The 18,464-nt window shown below is 34.2% G+C and overlaps 3 protein-coding genes across 3 annotated transcripts; 2 read left to right on the forward strand and 1 right to left on the reverse strand.

Annotated features, from left to right (window-relative positions):
• The first annotated feature begins 2,017 nt into the window (after positions 1–2,017).
• Positions 2,018–3,052, forward strand: LOC115980618. The gene has a single exon (XM_031102848.1). It carries the CDS (start codon positions 2,018–2,020, stop codon positions 3,050–3,052), a length of 1,035 nt encoding a protein of 344 aa, XP_030958708.1.
• An 8,791-nt stretch (positions 3,053–11,843) lies between these two features.
• Positions 11,844–12,320, forward strand: LOC115980619. Its single transcript, XM_031102849.1, has one exon. The coding sequence runs from the start codon at positions 11,844–11,846 to the stop codon at positions 12,318–12,320; it is 477 nt and encodes a 158-aa protein (XP_030958709.1).
• A 1,112-nt stretch (positions 12,321–13,432) lies between these two features.
• Positions 13,433–18,189, reverse strand: LOC115982580. The gene is made up of 7 exons (XM_031105207.1): positions 17,936–18,189; positions 17,188–17,294; positions 16,719–16,784; positions 16,104–16,186; positions 15,234–15,280; positions 14,069–14,147; positions 13,433–13,961 (listed from the first exon to the last, which is right to left on the reverse strand). Exons 1-7 carry the CDS (start codon positions 18,139–18,141, stop codon positions 13,872–13,874), a joined length of 678 nt encoding a protein of 225 aa, XP_030961067.1. The 5' UTR covers positions 18,142–18,189; the 3' UTR covers positions 13,433–13,871.
• Between the last annotated feature and the right edge of the window lie 275 nt (positions 18,190–18,464).

Raw genomic sequence — 18,464 nt, forward strand, 5'->3', positions numbered from 1 at the left:
AATAAATTAGAGTCTTTCAGGCAAAATATACTATTGAATAGGACCAACCAATTAAAAAAATTGATGATTAGTTGTAGAAATTCAGCCCATGGAGACTTTAAATAAGAAAGACCGAAAGAAAACATCTTTTGTATAAAGTCTACTAAAAACTTGGTCTTGCAAACATTACTTAGTAAAAAATAGTTATCTTTTAATGAGCTTTGTTGCCTGTTTTATTAATTATGACTGTGTGAGTTTGTTAATATGCTATGCTTTGTCATGTACGTATTATCCAAAGACTACATCCAACAACGCTAATGACTAAACGCTCACCTTAAGTTCTTGAAACCCATCCCTTTAAAAATAATTCTTGAAACCCACTTATTTTGGCAAAGATTAATTTTGTCAATTTATTTTACTATTTAACTTATTTTTGTTATTATTTATAAATTTCACTGTATTTTTTGGTACTATTTATAGGTCTCATTATACTACATCTATTAATTTTTACCTTTATTTATAATATTTTTAACAAAAAAATTTTAATTCCAACGAAATAAATAGATTTTAAATAGACCCTCAATGACCTAAAGTGAAGCTAGAAACTCTTTTAAGTTCATAAAAAAATTAAAAAAAGAAAAAGAAAAAATGAAAGTGAAGCAAGCAACAGTACAAAAGTTGTTGGGGCCGTTTCCTTTTCCCAATGACCCATCAACCATTCCCTGCCCTTTTGAGATGCCAAATAAAAGAAGGAAATATATATATATAAACTAGTAAATGGATCATGAAGCCCTTTTAATGTGAAAAAGAAAATCACAACAAAAGTCATATGTACCTAATTGTGACAGGGAAACCCCAAGTGCAATCCAGCTCATTTTCATACCCATATGAGAGAGAGAGAGAGAGGGTTTAAAGACTTTGGCGCAAATTAAGTAATAGAATTATATTAGGGACACAACTTTTGGTACAATTTTGTACCACAACTCGCCATATAACAAGTTGTGATTGGTAAGAATGTGTCTCCATATAACACACTGACATACCCTTACCAATCACAATTGGTACAAAATTGTGTCAAAAGTTGTGTATTTAGCATAATTCTTAAGAATAGCCAACATGAACAGAACTGTGGTTGAATGGCTCAGCAACTGATGCTGATGATTGTCATGATGGAATAAACCTCATAATTTTTATCATTCAACATTTAAAGAACAGAAAATTATTATGGTCCTACCCTTTTGCAACCATCCCTTCAAAGCCAAAAGGACATTAATTTGCACACATTCCTTATTGCATATCTTTTATATCATCTGCACATTTAAAATGTGGATATTGTGTTCATAAAAAAAAAAAAGTGGATATTGTGTTTGACGTTATATGGACAGTGTTTGGACAAGTGTATATATCAATAAATGTGAAAGAATGTCAAAACTCCTCCCAAAAAACCTAAAAATAAATAAAGCTAATGTACATTTGTATTAGGATGTTTTTAGTTTTATTTGTGTATAATTTTTTAAAATTTTATCTTTTTACATGTAATTGTAATTTTGCGAATAGAATTTTTTGTCCCACTTTTAGTATTCTATTTTATATTCTAACAATTGGAATATGTCATATATATATATATATATATATATATATTTGATTTTGTTCCATTTTATCATTTGATTATTTTACAAGGAAAATAAAAAAATATGTAACAAGTTATAATTATTAATTAAACATAGAGTGGAGTACTCATAATAGAAAATCATTTTTATTTGTAATTTTACCTGCTTTATGCAAATAAGCTTTAAATAAAATCCAAATAGAGAGGTAATATACCCCCTAAATTGAAACCAATCAAACTGCAAACCCACACAAATGTCTGTCTCTCTCTGTCTCTCTCTCTGAAGTAATTCAAAACCCAAACTATCTCCTCAAGTGACTAAGCCAAGAACCAACTCTGTCTCTCTCTCTCTCTCTCTCTCTCTCTCTCTCTCTCTAAAGACTAGTTGAATGTTTTGAGAAACAAACGCAAAGAGTAATGAAACACACCATGATTCCAGCATGTTTCAGCCCACACACAGTCTCAAGCAATAACAAAACCTCTAATCATCAAGTCCCTCAAAACCTCATAACTTGCATATACCAAACTCACCTCTGCAACTCACCAACTTATCTCACACTCACTTGGTCCAAAACCCTCTTCTCTCACTCCCTCACCATTTACGCCACTGACTCTTTCTCCATCACTATCTCTCTCAACCCATCAACTTTCTCATTCTTCAAATCTCGCCCAGGCTCCAAGTCCATCTACTTAACCCACCACCACTACCAAAGAATCAAGCTTTACTGGGACTTCACTCGGGCTGAGTTCACGCGCAACTCGGCCGAGCCCGACTCGGGATTCTATGTTGCCATCTCTTGCAACACCAAGCTTGAGTTTTTCCTTGGTGATCTTCATGACGAGTTGACTCGGAGATCCGGGTTGGCCTTGACTCGCCAGCTCTGTGAGCCAACTCTGTTGTCTAGGAGGGAGCACGTGTTTGGACGCAGTAATTATGTATCCCGGGCTCAGTTCTTGGGAACCAAACATGAGATTGGAATTGAGTGCGGTGGGGGAGTGCTCAAAGTAAAAGTAGATGGTGAAATTAGGCTTGTTGTAAAAAGGTTAGCATGGAAATTTAGAGGGAATGAGAAAATTTACGTGGGTGGCATTGAAGTGGAATTTTATTGGGACGTGTTTAATTGGGTCAATAATATTAGTACTAGTAATAGTAATAACAATAATAGTGGTACTAATGGAATTGGGCATGGTGTGTTTGTTTTTCAAGTTGGTGATGGTGGGGTGTGGCCAGAAATGGTAGGACCAGAGAAGAGATTAATGAGGAAGAGTTTATCGGATTCATCAAGTTCCGGTTCAACGCCGTCGGCAATATGGTTGTCACCGTCGCCGTCATGTTCAAGTGTGTTGCAATGGGCTGAGGAGAGTAGTGATGGTAGGAGGAGTTCATCATGTTCTTCATCTACTAGGTCATGTGGGAGTAATGGGGGCTTTTCTTTGTTGTTGTATGCTTGGAGGAAGGATTGAATTCTGAAATTTTTTGTTGAAAGTAAAGAGAAAAGTTTGTATGTGAAAATTTTTTGTAATCAATTGGCTTGTATGTGACAAAGAGAAAAGTTTTCAATTTGGAAATCATTCTTTAATTATAGTTTTGCATTATTGTTCTAATTGATTTATTTTTGTTTGAATTCAACCTTTTTGTGTGATCCTTCATTTGCTCTTTTATCCTAGAGTTGAAGAATTTTCTTTTGGTTTTTGAAGAATATAAAAGAAAGGGGAAATTTACTTAAAAATTGACTTCAATTTTGAATCCAGTCAATTATTTTATTTAATCCTTTTATTTTCATTTTCCAAGAACCAAGGGTTGTAGTTTGTTATTTTCATAAGTGTAAAGAAGCATGATTTTGATAAATTTTTTGAGAAACGCTGGGGAGTTTAAAGATCTCTAAAAATAGTTGGAGAAGACTGTCATAAGGAATCCAAAAAAGGAGATGGACAATTTCATTCTCTTATTCTTTTATATATTCCTATCCATAGATCTCAAACTCTTTATATTAAACTAGCTTTATCATACACGCTTCGCACATGTAATATGACTCTTTTTTTGGTTTAATGTCATAACGTTTAAAAGTAAGATAGAGATAGTATCCTAATTTTTAGGATCTTTCTCCACATTAATTTTTTTTTTTTTTTTTAACATAGAATAATGTTTAAAAGTGAGATAGAAATAATGTCATAATTTTTAGGATATTTTTTTACGTGATAGTTGATAAAAGTTTGAAATTTTGAATTGTTTTAAAAAAGTGATAATTCATATTGGAGAAGAAATAGGAAAAAAACTTAAATTTTAGGAACTTTTTTAAAAATAGTAAATTAATATTTTAATCAATTTGTATTTTTAAATTTTAAATTATTTTACTAAAAGATAAGGGTATATTTTAGAAAGTTTAATTGCACTAGGTTCTCAAAACAAAAACAAAAAAAGTTTAATCGTACCATTAACTTTAGTAAGAATAGGTTTTTTTATTGACCTTGTCAAGCACGATACAAGAGGCCTTTATTCCGACATGCATGTTCAACCGCCTTAATGGCCTATTTGGATGGAGGGGAAAAGGAGGAGGAGTGGAGGGAAGTAGAGTATAATTAGTTAAAAATAAATTAATTTTATGCTAAATTTACTCTACTCTACTCTCCCTCTTTTCCCCTCAATCCAAACGGACCATAAAAGTTCAAATGTCACAACTACAATGACTTGACTAGGTTGGGGTAAAATGTGTCTTCTTTACTATTGACTACTGAGCTTGGTAATAAGTAATAACCAATGTTTCGCTTGGTGAAGTATTTTTTTGGCTTAGAGCATTAATTTTATATAGAGGAAAATTCAGATATTATTGATTTGACTTTAGTTCAATATGTAATGAATTGTTTTTTCTTAATAAAGTTACTATCTTTTCATAAATAAAAATTAATTAATTAAAAAAAAAACTTTATCTAAGTGTTAATGATCAAAACTTTATCAACCTACACATAAATATATCCATTTGATAAATAAATTTAGCTTCTCTCTAATTTCAATTTCAGACAATCCAATTTTCCTTCACTGAGAATGATTATTGGCTCCACCTTTAGGTGATGGTTCATTTAATTGAAGTCAATATCTCTTAATTCATTTGAAACTCCTCTTTCTTATAATTCCACCATTTATGAATCAAGAACTTTATAATTCAATTGATTGGTATTTTTTGGTATTTCTATAAAATTTAGAGTTTAAATTCTCTTCTCCATTATAACTATCAAATTATAAATAAACTAAAAAAAAAAAAAAAGGCTTTATGATGCCCAAAAATGCAAGAGCTAGTCTTGTCACGTGGACCACAAAGCCAGACGAATGTTGAGTGTTTACCCCAGTTCAGATGAAAAGGCAATCATTCATTAAGTTTACATCATGAACGCATACTCCACTGACTAGGATTCCCTACGAACAATCATCTCAAACATATTACATATTATTAGTAAACTGTAAAAAGATCCATATAGAAGACTAACCGACTACATAAAGCCTGGAATTTCTGCTCAAGACCATCAAAGGCTCTCATTACTACTTTACAACCCACATATATATGCACACATGTTCATATGATGTTTATGTTCTCTTATGATTACAGAAATATAAAATGCAATAGCATACCTTTGTAATGATGAATGGGCCGGGTCACAGTTGGCAAAAATAAAAAAGCTTTCAAAAAAAAAATTAGCAAAAAAGGGGCACACAAATATATATATATATATATATATATATGTGTGTGTGTGTGTATTTGTGCTTGTGCGTGTGTCTAGTTCCAAAGTGCATGTAGGTAGTTTATAGGGGAATACTTTATTCATGGGTTTTCAATAGAAAAGAAATTCCAATCCTGGTTATTCCTGTCGTTCCACACCCTTTCAACATGTTAGGATTTTAGTGTGTTGGCAAATTTCGTGCCATATTTGATAATTCCTTGTACTTCATTGAACTATTTTTCATTGTATTTTCAACTTTTAATGGGACTATCTTGTAATTGTCTGAAGAGGTCAAGAGCTGAAGTTGGAATTGAAGAGCGCACAAGCGAGTTGCAAGGGCCAAGTGAGTTATTTTATTTGAAAAACTATTGGATAGAAAGCTCTCCTCTCACCTCACTTATTTCATTGTCAACCGAGATTGTTAGAACCTGAGAGAATTTGTTAATTTCTTTTACTGCTGTTCCTAGCCATAAACCTCTCATATATTTATTTCCCACAAATTTTCTAAGAGAATTCCAAGTTATTGTGAAGCTAGAGAGCAACCTAAAACATATGCTGTGTTTTGGAATTTGTGAAATGTCTTTTGGCTACGGTCACGTGGCTTCATAATAAATTATTATGTAAACATTTGATTTTCATAAAAGCCAAGTACACTTATAACAATGCAATTAGTTTCAAGTGAACATGTAAGAAGGGATTATCCAATAATTACAATTTTTCATAGCAAATCACTCATTTTAAAGGTTATGGAAGGAGTTATCGATTCAAAAAATGTTTTTAGACAAGTCAGGGTACAATATATATATATATATATATATAGTTATTCTATAAAGTTATGATGATAAATTTAATTTGAAGCAATTAGAATAAATCAACTCAATCATTTCAAAATTTAGGGCTTTGGATGGAAGTATAAGCATAGTAACTTTTTATTGAATTAATTTTTCATAAATCCCATTGTTATATTACATGTTGTCTGTGTTCTTATCATGCATGCTAAGTTTTGTATTAATTGGATGTTGGTTACTATTCGATCTAAAAATCCATCTTTGATGCATAATTTTAAGTACAAAAACTTGAAATTTAAACATTTAATTGACAACATAGTTATTGATTTCAAATCATTTTGAAATTTTGCAAGCATGTAGAGTATGAGAAAAAATATATATATAATTCAATGGCAGATTTGTTAAAATTTGCACCTAATAAAAAAAATTTTGATAATGTAACATAACTTAAAATTACATCACGTATAACTTGAACTCATCTTTTATATATGTGTGTGTGTTTGTGTGGACAATATCAAGTTACTTAGTATAACTATATATGATATTATACCACTTCGATATTATATATTGAAGTGATATCTTTTGGTTATTGTTAAGAGCTTCCTAAGAAGTTAGTATATAATTGTAGAGGGTTCTTTTACGTTTCTTTTTCTAAGAAGGAAGTCGGGCCTGGTGCTTTGCAGAATGGACTTCAAAGTACCATTTTGCCGCTACTAGTTTGTATGCAAACGTTGAGTCCAAGTCTAAGGGAAGACGCTACAAAGTGGGCTTATCCTATGTTTCTGCCGCAGAAGGAACTTTTCTCCAGTTTCTGCCGCAAAACAGACTTTTCTACTATGCGATAAAACTTCCTGCTGTGCAATAAAACCATCTGCTGTGCAGTAAAGCTTTCTGCGATGCAGTAAAGCTTTTTGCGATGCAGTAAAGCTTTCTGCTGTGCATTAAAGCCTTCTGCTATGCAGTAAAGCTGTCTACTATGCATTAAAGCTGTCTGTTGTGCATTAAAGCCTTCTGCCGTGCAGTAAAGCCTTTTGCAATGTGAATGACTACTCTTCATTTTTTACTACAGAAATACTTTTCTACTTCCTGCACATAAACAAATCTAAAACCCAAATAAAATACCAATCAAGCAAATGTTAGCTTACATGGGTTAGCATATTCTCAAATATATACATACACATATTGGTAAATATACTTATACGTATTCACATATACATCTATAAAATATATTTTGCAGAAAATGAGAAACAAGATATATGTATATATATACTTATGGTAGGATAATGATTAGTTTGTGTCAATAGTAAAACACGTAATAACAGATAAAGAAGAAAGTTTCAGCAGAAAAGGTTTAGTTAGTATAATAGCTAACACGGTAAATATAATGAAAAGGCGCTACAGTAGAAGAACTAGTACAATAAGTAAAGATACCACAGCAGGACAACTGATGCAACAAACGTGATAAAAATGTGCTACAGCAGAATGATTAAATACAACAGATATAATTTATAATAAGTGAAATCAAATATATTTGCAATTGAAATCAAGTATTGAATCTTTCTATAGAATAAGTAAACCAAGAAAGAACCCAAACCCCAACTTGAACAACCTTGTCATTGGCTTTTGCCATCAAAGTTGTGCATTTTGAAGAATAGGCCTAAATGGCTACTATCTATTACTTTTGGGGATATCAAAGAGTGGGTTTGCTAAGAGGGAGGGAAAAGATGGTCTATTGATGCATGCCCCTATTCTTGCCGTATTTTCTCTCTTCTTTTTACCACTTTCTTTCTTTCTTTCTCTCCGTTCTTTTTACTCTTAGTTGCTTACTACTCTCCTACCGTGGATTGTTCCCCCTTTGGTCTTTTCTTTTCTTGGGTCCCTCTCTCTAGGTGACTCTCTCTTTCTAAGAGCCTCTCTTAGGTGCGTCCCCCCCCCCCCCAATTGGGTCTCCCCCTTCTGCTATGGTTACCTCTTCCTTTTATAGTGAACTGATTCAATGAGATTTCTCCCTTTTACCCCTAGGGCTTCACCAACTGTTTTTGGTTTGTTGTGGGCATCCTTTTAGGACTGTCCACCAACCCATTAGTTGCCCCGACCACTACCATTACTCAGAATACGTCAGCTGCACCATTACTCATTTCACGACAAAATTTCATTTTGTTTGTTCCTGCTGTATACCTCTACCTCTAGGTTCAAATGGATCAGAATTGGGCTACCTCACTACCTAGCTCTATGGCATGCATCAAATGGTCCTAACCATCTATTACTTCTTTTGGGTAAGATACTATCCCAGCAAGGTATATTCCCAAAAGAAGTCATGGTAGAAAACCAAATATAGACCCCATTTTCCCCCCACCACCAAACCACACCCTCTGAATCCCCTTGACCATGGGCCCACCTCCCTTGTATTGGTTGGGTACAAGTTAGTGGTGCTTCGGCCTTTCTGTACTTGCTCCATTGTCTTCTATTTTTGTCTTCTTTCATTCCCACACTGTTTTTGCCGTAGCTGTTTTGTTTTGTTGTGTGTCTTTGTCTTATTTCTTCATGCATTTCTTGCTACGTTTGTCATTTTCCTTTGATTTGGCTTTTCTTTCCTTCACGTGATTCCTACTACTGACACTTCCTTTTGTTCCTTGTTTCTTTTCATCGTGCTTCCTCATATTAGCTTTCACACCTATCTTTTTATACAAAAGGATTTGGGTCTTTGTGGGCCAAATAATGTTAACTGGATCAAAATGGTCTTGGGCCCAATTTGTCTTTATCTGCCAAAGCCATTCTGCCAAAGAACTGTATTCTGTGGTAGATCTGTATTCTGCTGCAGATTTGTAATTTGCTGCAAATTTGCATTTTGCTGTAGATCTGCTGCAGATCTGTATTCTTTTTTTGGACCTTTCTTGCTCTTTAGTCTTCTTGGTAGGCCTTTGGGCTTTGATTTTTATTGGGCTTTCTTCCTCATGGGCTTTTGGATATGGATTCGCAAAAATAGGCATCAACAATAATCTGTGTGATTTTCAACGAAAGTATTAAACTTGAAAGGGTGTAATGAATTTGTGAAGAGCTACTATGAAAAATTCAAATTCTAAATGAATCCACAATTTAACAAGTATAAAAGGCTAAAACTATTTTGTTAGAAATTAAAGTGTCATGTAAGAAATCAAATTGAATTGTATATTTTAGATACTTGATTTGATTTAGGGGGATGGATCATATAAATAGTGCCATGTGTTCCTCCCTGACACTCTCAATGCTTCAACTTTCATAATATCTTAATGCAGGATGTCGCGAGTTACTATTTACGAGGTGCGTTCAAGGTTGATCCATATTAAAAATGTGATATTGAGCAGAATAAGCAGGAATCAATGATGGAAATAAAATGCACAAAATTAATTGTGAAGGTTTGGTAAATTTTATTCCTTAACCATTCAGAATCTCCATATATATAAAGTATAAACTCTAGCTTCTCCACCAACACTTTTATCATCGCCCAATAGAATTTGAAACCAAAACATGCTGGTAACTACCGTAGACGTACTCCAAAAAAAAAATAAAAAATAAAAAATAAAAAGACCTACCGTAGACCGATAGGCTTAGACCAAAACAAAAAATAAAGTAAAATAAAATAAATAAAGTAAAATAAAATAAAAGAAGAAGTGGAGGAATATGATTGCCATTAAAATAAGTAGGTGATAAATTTTAGAAGAAAAAAAATCTTGTTTAATGCATAAAAGACATGAAAGAACGTATCCTTAAGGAATGATGTGCATGCAGAGTCATCAAGGAATGATATGTAACAAGCACTTTTATACGATATCATATAAGTAGTAAAAATAATCATAGATTAAATTGAAAAATATACCTAAACGACCCTAAGGTCATTTATTAAAGTTCGATTAAATTAACTTGTCATAATAATATCAATTCGAGGCTATCATGATTCTCAAAAAAAAAAAAAATATATATATATATATATATATTCGAGCCTATCATATTAGTAGAACAAATATAGAATTCTAAAAATTCTATGAAGATGCATCAGGGCAACAATTAAACAAGGCGAAGACGTCGCTCTATCTCAGTAGTAATATAGCCACAGACATTCAAGAAGAGAACAAATATAGAATTCTAAAAATTCTATGAAGATGCATCAGGGCAACAATTAAACAAGGCGAAGACGTCGCTCTATCTCAGTAGTAATATAGCCACAGACATTCAAGAAGAGAACAAATATAGAATTCTAAAAATTCTATGAAGATGCATCAGGGCAACAATTAAACAAGGCAAAGACGTCGCTCTATTTCAGTAGTAATACAGCCACAGACATTCAAGAAGAGACCAAGACCAAATTTGGGGCACAAGTTATTAAACAACATGAAAAGTATTTGGGCCTACCATCTCTTGTGGGGAAGAATAGGAAGAACTCTTTCAAGGGAATCAAAGAAACGGTGGCAAAGAAGCTGGCGGGATGGAAGGAAAAATTACTCTCAAAAGCAGGTAAGGAGATTCTGATCAAAGCAGTGGCCCAGACAATTCCTACATATGCCATGAGTTGTTTCAAGATTCCGAATAAACTTTGTGATGAGATGACTAGCCTTATGAGGAACTTTTGGTGGGGACAACAAAGAGATGAAAGGAAGATGGCTTGGATTAGTTGGGATAAACTCTGTACTCCTAAAGCTCAAGGGGGGTTGGGATTTAGACAACTAAAACAATTTAATCTTGCTTTATTAGCTAAACAGGGATGGAGATTACAACTGGGTGGTGACTCACTGCTCTATCGAGTTTTTAAGGCGAAGTATTTCCCTAGGAGTGACTTTCTACAAGCTAGTTTGGGTGCAAATCCATCATATGCGTGGCGAAGTATCATGGCAAGGCAGAATATTATCAAAAAAGGAATTAGATGATAGGTAGGCAATGGTCAAAGCATTCGGATATGGATGGATAAATGGACCCTTAATCCCTCAACATACAAGATTATATCTCCTCCGGCTGGTCTTCCTTTGGAGGCTCGGGTGTGTGAATTAATTGAGCCAACTCTTGGTACATGGAAAATCGACCTGATTCAAAGCATTTTTCTCCCACATGAAGTTGACGATATTTGTAGTATCGCACTGAGCTCTAAGCTTCCCTAGGACAGGCAGGTCTAGGCTCCTACAAATAATGGTAAGTTCAGTGTTAGAAAAGCATACAGAGTGGCTGTGGAGCTTGTCTCTGAAGGCTTAGCTGGGGCTGCTTCTGATGACAGTAGGATGAGGAGGTTTTGGAAGCAAATATGGCAGCTTAACATCCCTTACAAGGTTTGCCATTTTGCATGGTGAGCTTGCCGAGACACACTTCCCACCAAAGAAAATTTAGTGCGTAGGAAAGTCTTGACTGAAGGATGCTGCAAGCTGTGCAATTCAGGCCTAGAGAGTTCTAGCCATCTATTTTGGGATTGTAACCGAGCACGTGAGGTTTGGGATAGCTTAAAGTTGTTCAGTATTTAGCCATCCATACGTTTCACTTCTTTCATGGATATGGTCTGGTACGGTGTGGTCGAAGCTGAATGGGATTCGGAGTTGATTGAAAAAGTAACCATAGTGGCGTGGTCTCTTTGGACGAACAGGAATGAACTGTGGAATGGAGGTGCGAGGAAAAGTACTACAAGGATCGGGTCTAATGCTTTAGAGTATCTGGTTGAATATCGAGAATGTGTTGCCGAGCCGATGTAGCGAAGGGAAGTCCAGCCTGAGTTTTGGAAGCCACCACTGAGAGGAATGTTCAAAATCAACATTGACGGGGCTGTATTTGCTGATCAAAAAGTTGCAGTTGTGGGAGCTTTGATTCGAGATGAGGAAGGTAATGTTATTGGGGCCCTTAGCAAGAAGATTTCAGCCCCTCTCAAAGCAGTAGAAATCGAGGCAAAAGCAGTGGAGGTCAGGCTACAATTCGATAAAGATCTTAGTATACAAGATTTTATTCTTGAAGGTGACTCCTTTTTGGTGATCAATGCTATGAAGGAACTCTCTCCGCCACCATCATCTGTGGCTGCTATTATTTCTAGCTCTTTGTTGGTTTCTCAAGAGTTTAGACAGGTTGTTTTTTCACATGTCCGTAGGCAAGGCAATAGGCTAGCTCATTTATTAGCTAAATATGCTTCTGGCATAAATGATTTTTCAGTTTGGTTAGAAGAGGAGCGTTGTTTCCTTAACCAAGCTCTGATTCAAGATGTAACTTACTCTTCTTTGGTCTAATAAAGTTTTTAGTAATAAATATATATTTATTACTCAACTTGACCAACAACCCATTTTGCACCCATTAAGAATTTAAATGCAACATAATCACTATGAAAATTTTCTTTTTACTCTTCATGTTGCTACTAGGGGTGAGAAAACCAACCTAGACCCGACCAAAACCTATCGACATGAATCGATCCTGTCATATATGGTCGCCTCTGAACACAACTTCAATTGACAACAGGTTTCATTCATTAAACCCGACCATATTTGACTTGGATGTCATGCAAATCCTTAAACTCGACACTCTTGATTAATTTTTAAGCTTTGATGTGTCTCCATCTCCATTCCATTAGCCCTCTAGAATCTAGATTTCTCACCTCTCCATGGTTGAAATGTTGCATCGTATCTTATTACCTCTATCTTCCCCTTTAAATTAAATGCTATATAACTTATTCTTTTGTGATTCCATAATATAATTTTTTTGGTTTATTTTATTTATTTATTGGCATATTTTATGTTTGTTAAGTTTTTAAAATAAATAACTATCAAAATCTTTAAAAATATATTTAAAATTAAAGGAATTCTATTTCAAATAATTTTTTTTTTTTTAAATTTCTCCCAACATAAGGATACAAATGCAAAAATGTTATTGGCATGTCCAACACAAACACGCCGAGGATTTTGAGGTATTCATACTTCTTAGTTCTAAAAGAATGCTTTAAATGCATGGTGTCCAGTGTCCACTTCTGAGCCCCTTCATTGTGTCAGCCCGGCTCCATAAGACCTTAGCACACACTACTTTCAAAGATGGAATCACTTGGGCTAGCACTCTCTCAAAGTCACCTCTCTATCTACTCATCACCAGCGCCTTCATGTTGAGAAGTGCTCATATAAGACTAGTAAGAACTTAAAGCCTACCCTCACAGTGGCTGAAATTGAACCTCCAACAGGCCATGAGAGGCTCTCATTACAACTTTACAGCTTTTATATATATGCACATGTAAATGATGTTTTTGTTCCTATATAATTACAGGTATATAAAGTGCAGAAGCATACCTTTGAAATGATAAATGGAGAAACTTTAATATATATAGACCTGGCCTGAAGGGTAATGAGTGCCTTAAGCCTTGGAGTAATGGGCGTCCACTTTGAATTAAAGATAAAGTAGAGATCACAGTTTGAGTTCATTAAGTGTAAGTGGTCTCCAGGGGAATACTGTATAGATGGTTTTCAATAGATAAGGAATTCCAATCCTGGTTCCTGCCACTAAAATTTCCCCCTCATTTATCTCTCTGACGATCTTAAACAAAGCACAATCCATTACTCAACTCACCAAAGCTCTTGATAATCATAATAATCACAGATTAAAGTACTAGCATTCTCAAATTAGTACCATACACTCACACTTCGAACTTAAACCTGTAGTCATGCTAATTTTTTCCAGATTTTGTATCGTTAGTACCAAAACATGCAGAGGTCCTGTGTAACCAGGAAAATTTGAATCAACTGCTGGTACAGAGGATAATATTGTAAGAATATTTGGGTTCTTCATTGAGCCTTGAAAATTCAATCATTTGGCCTTCCAAATCTAGGGGTGAATATCTGGCCAATTGCTTCAAGCGCAGAAACATTCCAACTCTCAGCATGCCTAACAATCTGTTGAATGAAAAGAACAAACTACCTGTAATTAGCAGCAATTTTGGCCTACGCACCAGAAGTTCACACATGCACATTGCTTAATAGAAACAGTTTTTATTTCTTACTTTAAACTCGTCGTCTAATTCGTAGATTGTACTCCCATCAATGCAAATGAGGGGCCTCCATGGAAGTTTCAGGAAAGTCCTGCAGGTGAAAAAAAAAAAAAAAAAACAGCTAATAAATAGGCTGGACATACAGCTAGTGGTAAAAGGAATATTAATAGGCTGACGCAATCAAGGAGAAGTGTTTTTGTACTTCAAAAGTGCAAGAAAATAATAGCTGTTTGTGGAAGTGAGGAGGCAACAAGCCAATAGTGAATCAATTACACTAGTTCCTTTGAAATATTTTAAGTTTCGAATCTGCAGTAGAATAATCTTGATTTGTCCCAAAACTAAATTAAAGCCCACACATGACCTCCTTCATGCAAGGCATCTCATTTGGAAATGGCATTATCACATTGTAGAAATGGAAAATATATAATGGTGCAACAGATAGCACTTAATAATAGTTTTGATTTACATATTTTTTTAGTGTGCCTGGCACACATCATAGTTGATAAGCACTGAGGTAAATTACATTTCGCCAGACATTGGTCTTGCTATGCAAAACAGTACTATATTACTTAGTAACTGCATTTTACATATTTTTCTATGTACTGCATGGTCAATAAAGTAGTCAGCAAGCTAATCACACATCTCTCAGCATTAGCATGGATATCCAAAAGAACAGTATAATGTAATGCATGCAAAGCACATAAAGCAGAAATACACTTCATTGCATGAAGCCTCTTGAGTAAAGAATAAGTCTAGTGACAGTGGCAAGCAATAAAAGCAGTGCTAGTGGTGGGTCTATTTGAAAGTGATCGCTCACCAATTACAGTTTTGCCATTTTAGCAAATTATGAAAAAAGGTGTGAAAATATTTGTCATTAGTAGAATAGGTTAGTAAAAATGATATCACAAATAACAAACAACTGTAACAAAAAATTAGAATAGAATAGGAAAAATTACTGCATGATATGCAGAACAAATTATGAGTTGATGGGGATTAGCTTCTAAGAGCATTTATTTTCATTATTTTAAAAAACATATAAAGTAATCTACTATTTTATACAAAGAACAGAAATAAGTAAATTCTTAAACACCTCCCTTCCCTGAAGAGAGCAAGTACAAAGAATATCTAAGCTTATTTAGCACCAAAACACACACACAAAATTGACCAAGTTAGGCACCTTAGGTTCCACGTTGCAAGCACAAAATTAGCTTTGGAATTGATACCCTGCAGTGAAGTCATATTATCAGACACTAATGAATTCCATATATGTCTTGATTTGATAATAAATTATGTGAATAGTGTTGTACAAGAGTAAAGAGCCCATGCTCCGTATGCTTTAAATTCTAAAATAGACAACTTTACAAAGTCATTATAAAAGAACAAAAGGCAACAAGCAGAATAATGTGTCTTACAAAATCCTTGAAGATCTGGAAATCCTAGGGTTTCCATCTGGTAGATCTGGAGCTGACCTTAATGAACTAATGGGGGTTTCAAATGGGATATAACTCATTATTATGCAGCATAAAAAATTTAAATAGAACCAGATAAAATACAAACTCAACTGATTTCTTATAGTTGACTTCTAGGTATATGAAAGCTGGATTTGCAGAAACTGTACATCTCTTTTTCTAGAAATTGCAGTTTACCATTTCCTTCAAAATACCCCAAAAGAAAATTCTGTAAACAAAAGTCCGCCATCACCCAACACCCAAAAAAAATAAATAAATAAATAAATAGACAGCCTTTGATCTTCCATTTATTCATATACTTCTAAGTGAAACTATATGACTCAACTTGGCATCACAGAAGGCATCCAGAATCTATACAGAACTCCATGCAAAACAGTAGATTTGTAAAATGGAGACAAACTCTCAATTTCTTTGTTTCACATATTCTTAAGAACAATGTTAAGCTAAATATGGAAATAACTCATGTTTTCATTTTTCCGTTGGATTTCATAATCTTAGCCTCTCACTCCGTTAATGTGTAGATATCCAACCATTCCATTATTATAAATAAAATCAATTTTCACATAGAGAATGACTACCTTCTCAAGCTTTTGTAATCCAATTGATGGACAGTCAAAGAAAGGAACAAGCAATTTCAAGTTGCGTGAATACAACTCCTTACCTGAAGGTGATGAGCAGAGATATTAGTTTATCCTTCCCATAAATATTTGCACTTTTGCACACAGTGGCAATTTTTAGTCACTCTCAGAAACAGGGGAGAGAGAGAGAAATTTCAGGCATCTGGTATTATTTGGGTATGTCACAAAATCTGGTTAGATACTAGATGCAAGGATCTAAGTCGAATTTTCACCTTTACACACAATACAAAGACTGATGTGATAGTGTTACCTTAAAATAGGTCAATCACCTAGATACACAACTTGGACAAAATTTAAATATATCTATCAGATTCAACAGGACAAATTTTGCTTCAAATTTAGAAGATGTAAGTCAAAAGTCGAGCATGATTAACAAAAGGCGAGTAAGATAACAATTCTGACTAAATTCATAATTAGAGATGTTTGTTTTTTTTTGGTGTTATTCCATTCTTATAGAATCTTAATAAACTGAAACTCAGACATATCAAACAACCAATCACAACAAAAATTGTGGAAACATTCTAATTAGAAAAAATACACCATTATTTTTCTTACCTCGAAATCTGATAGTTGGATCTTCGAAGATACAATCTTCAGCATAAATTGCAGAAGTGAAAACCCCTATTTCAGATGAAAAGATAATATTACTGCACATTACAAGAAAAATGCCTAATAGTTAACTGATTTTAATTCAAGTGAATTTAGTTCACAAAGAAAATATAGAGCTGTTTAAAACAGTTCAAAGACACCTGTGAGCAGATGCCATACAGAGAACTTACCATTTGTCAAGATTATACATTTAAGGTGGACAGATCTATAAGATCACTAAGACATCTCATTGGGGAGCATTAGTGATTTTTACCGTTTAAGCTGAATACTTCTCTTGGAATTGCCTCACTTTCTTTTCAAGTTAGTTCTCTAGGGCCCATTTCCCTTTTTCAAATCAATTCCTTTAACTAATTTATAATTTCGTTTTTTAACCCACCCATTAACACACAGAAAATTTTGGAGTGTAAGAAGGTACCTGTTACAAAGTAGGCATTCTCATAATCAGAATTGAGGATCAGTACAACATCATCAATGCCTGAAACTTCAATCTCTTCTCTCTTTTCATCTCTTTCTCTTTCCAATCTGCAAAATATCAAATTAGCAAACACAGACACACACATACCCACATCCTTTGCGAATTGTCAGTAGATTGTAGAAGTAAAAATGCAATTAGAATTTAGAACAACTCCACTAAATAACAAATTATTGCAGTCAAATTACAGTTTTTTTTTTTTTTTTTTAATAAGATAGAAATTCTACCCTATCATAATCTAAGTGTATATGGGTATGAAACTCCTTTTTAAAAACTTGAACTTATTTGCTCCCCACACACCACAAGAACTTTTGTACAAGTGAACATTAGGCCAAGGGTGCACCGCAATCAAATTACAGCTCATATATCATTAATCAATTGTTCACAGACACTTTCCATTACAGCTTTTGGCTAACATGGAACATACCATGTTACACATAGCCATATCAACAGTTAAGTTGTTTCCATAGAGCAAAAGGTAAGAACTTTTCACCCTGAAATACAATGTTGGGAATCTTGTGATCTATTTTGCAAGCTATAGAGTGAAACAGCTTATTAGATCATTCAAAAGTTAAGTAAGGGACTGTCAAAGATGACATTCACATGCATAATTGAAGTACAATGTACAAGGACCAAAAATGGAAAATACCCATCACATGAGGATGAAAATTGAAAGCTTTGGTGTACACACCTTGAGCTGGAATCGTTGGAGGAAGAGAAGAGTCTCAAAAGCTCAGTGACTCCACTGACCACGAGTTTCAATGCCTGCGGGGTTTTAGTTTTGGTTTTGGTTTTGGAGTGAGAGTGATTGTTATCCGGTGTGGTTGAGGAGCACCGAGGCCCGTGGACCTGGAGTCTCTGCCGCAGAATCAAAGGTGATGAGACTGAAATTGCCATTTCTCTCTCTCTCACTCTCTCTCTCTCTCTCTCTCTCAACACTCTTTTTTCGCTTTTGGCTTCTTATATCTTATCCACGTACGTCAAATTAAGCTTTTGCTTTTAAGTCTTTATTTTAATTCTATTTTTAAAAAAGAAAAAAATTAACGAATACCATATTTTAGGAAATAAGTTAATTGACGTGGGTTCCAGTTAGTTAAAATGGTAAAGTCTCTAATAGTTAAATAAGAGATCCGAAGTCCAATCTCTGCCTACATCAAAAATTTATTGACATTTTGGTCTGATGATAAAAAGTATTATCAAAAACGGATACCATAAATTGA

Source organism: Quercus lobata, chromosome 3 (assembly GCF_001633185.2).
Source record: "Quercus lobata isolate SW786 chromosome 3, ValleyOak3.0 Primary Assembly, whole genome shotgun sequence".
Classification (NCBI taxonomy): Eukaryota; Viridiplantae; Streptophyta; class Magnoliopsida; order Fagales; family Fagaceae; genus Quercus; species Quercus lobata.

Excerpts from the sequence above, each read along its gene's own strand:
- LOC115980619 (XM_031102849.1), top strand. The coding sequence starts at position 11,844 with ATGTTCAAAATCAACATTGACGGGGCTGTATTTGCTGATCAAAAAGTT.
- LOC115982580 (XM_031105207.1), bottom strand. The coding sequence starts at position 18,141 with ATGGCAATTTCAGTCTCATCACCTTTGATTCTGCGGCAGAGACTCCAG. Across the intron at positions 16,785-17,187 it reads GAATGCCTACTTTGTAACAG|GGGTTTTCACTTCTGCAATT; the intron begins GTACCTTCTTAC and ends CATCTGAAATAG. Across the intron at positions 14,148-15,233 it reads CTTGCAACGTGGAACCTAAG|GACTTTCCTGAAACTTCCAT; the intron begins GTGCCTAACTTG and ends TTTCACCTGCAG.
- LOC115980618 (XM_031102848.1), top strand. The coding sequence starts at position 2,018 with ATGATTCCAGCATGTTTCAGCCCACACACAGTCTCAAGCAATAACAAA.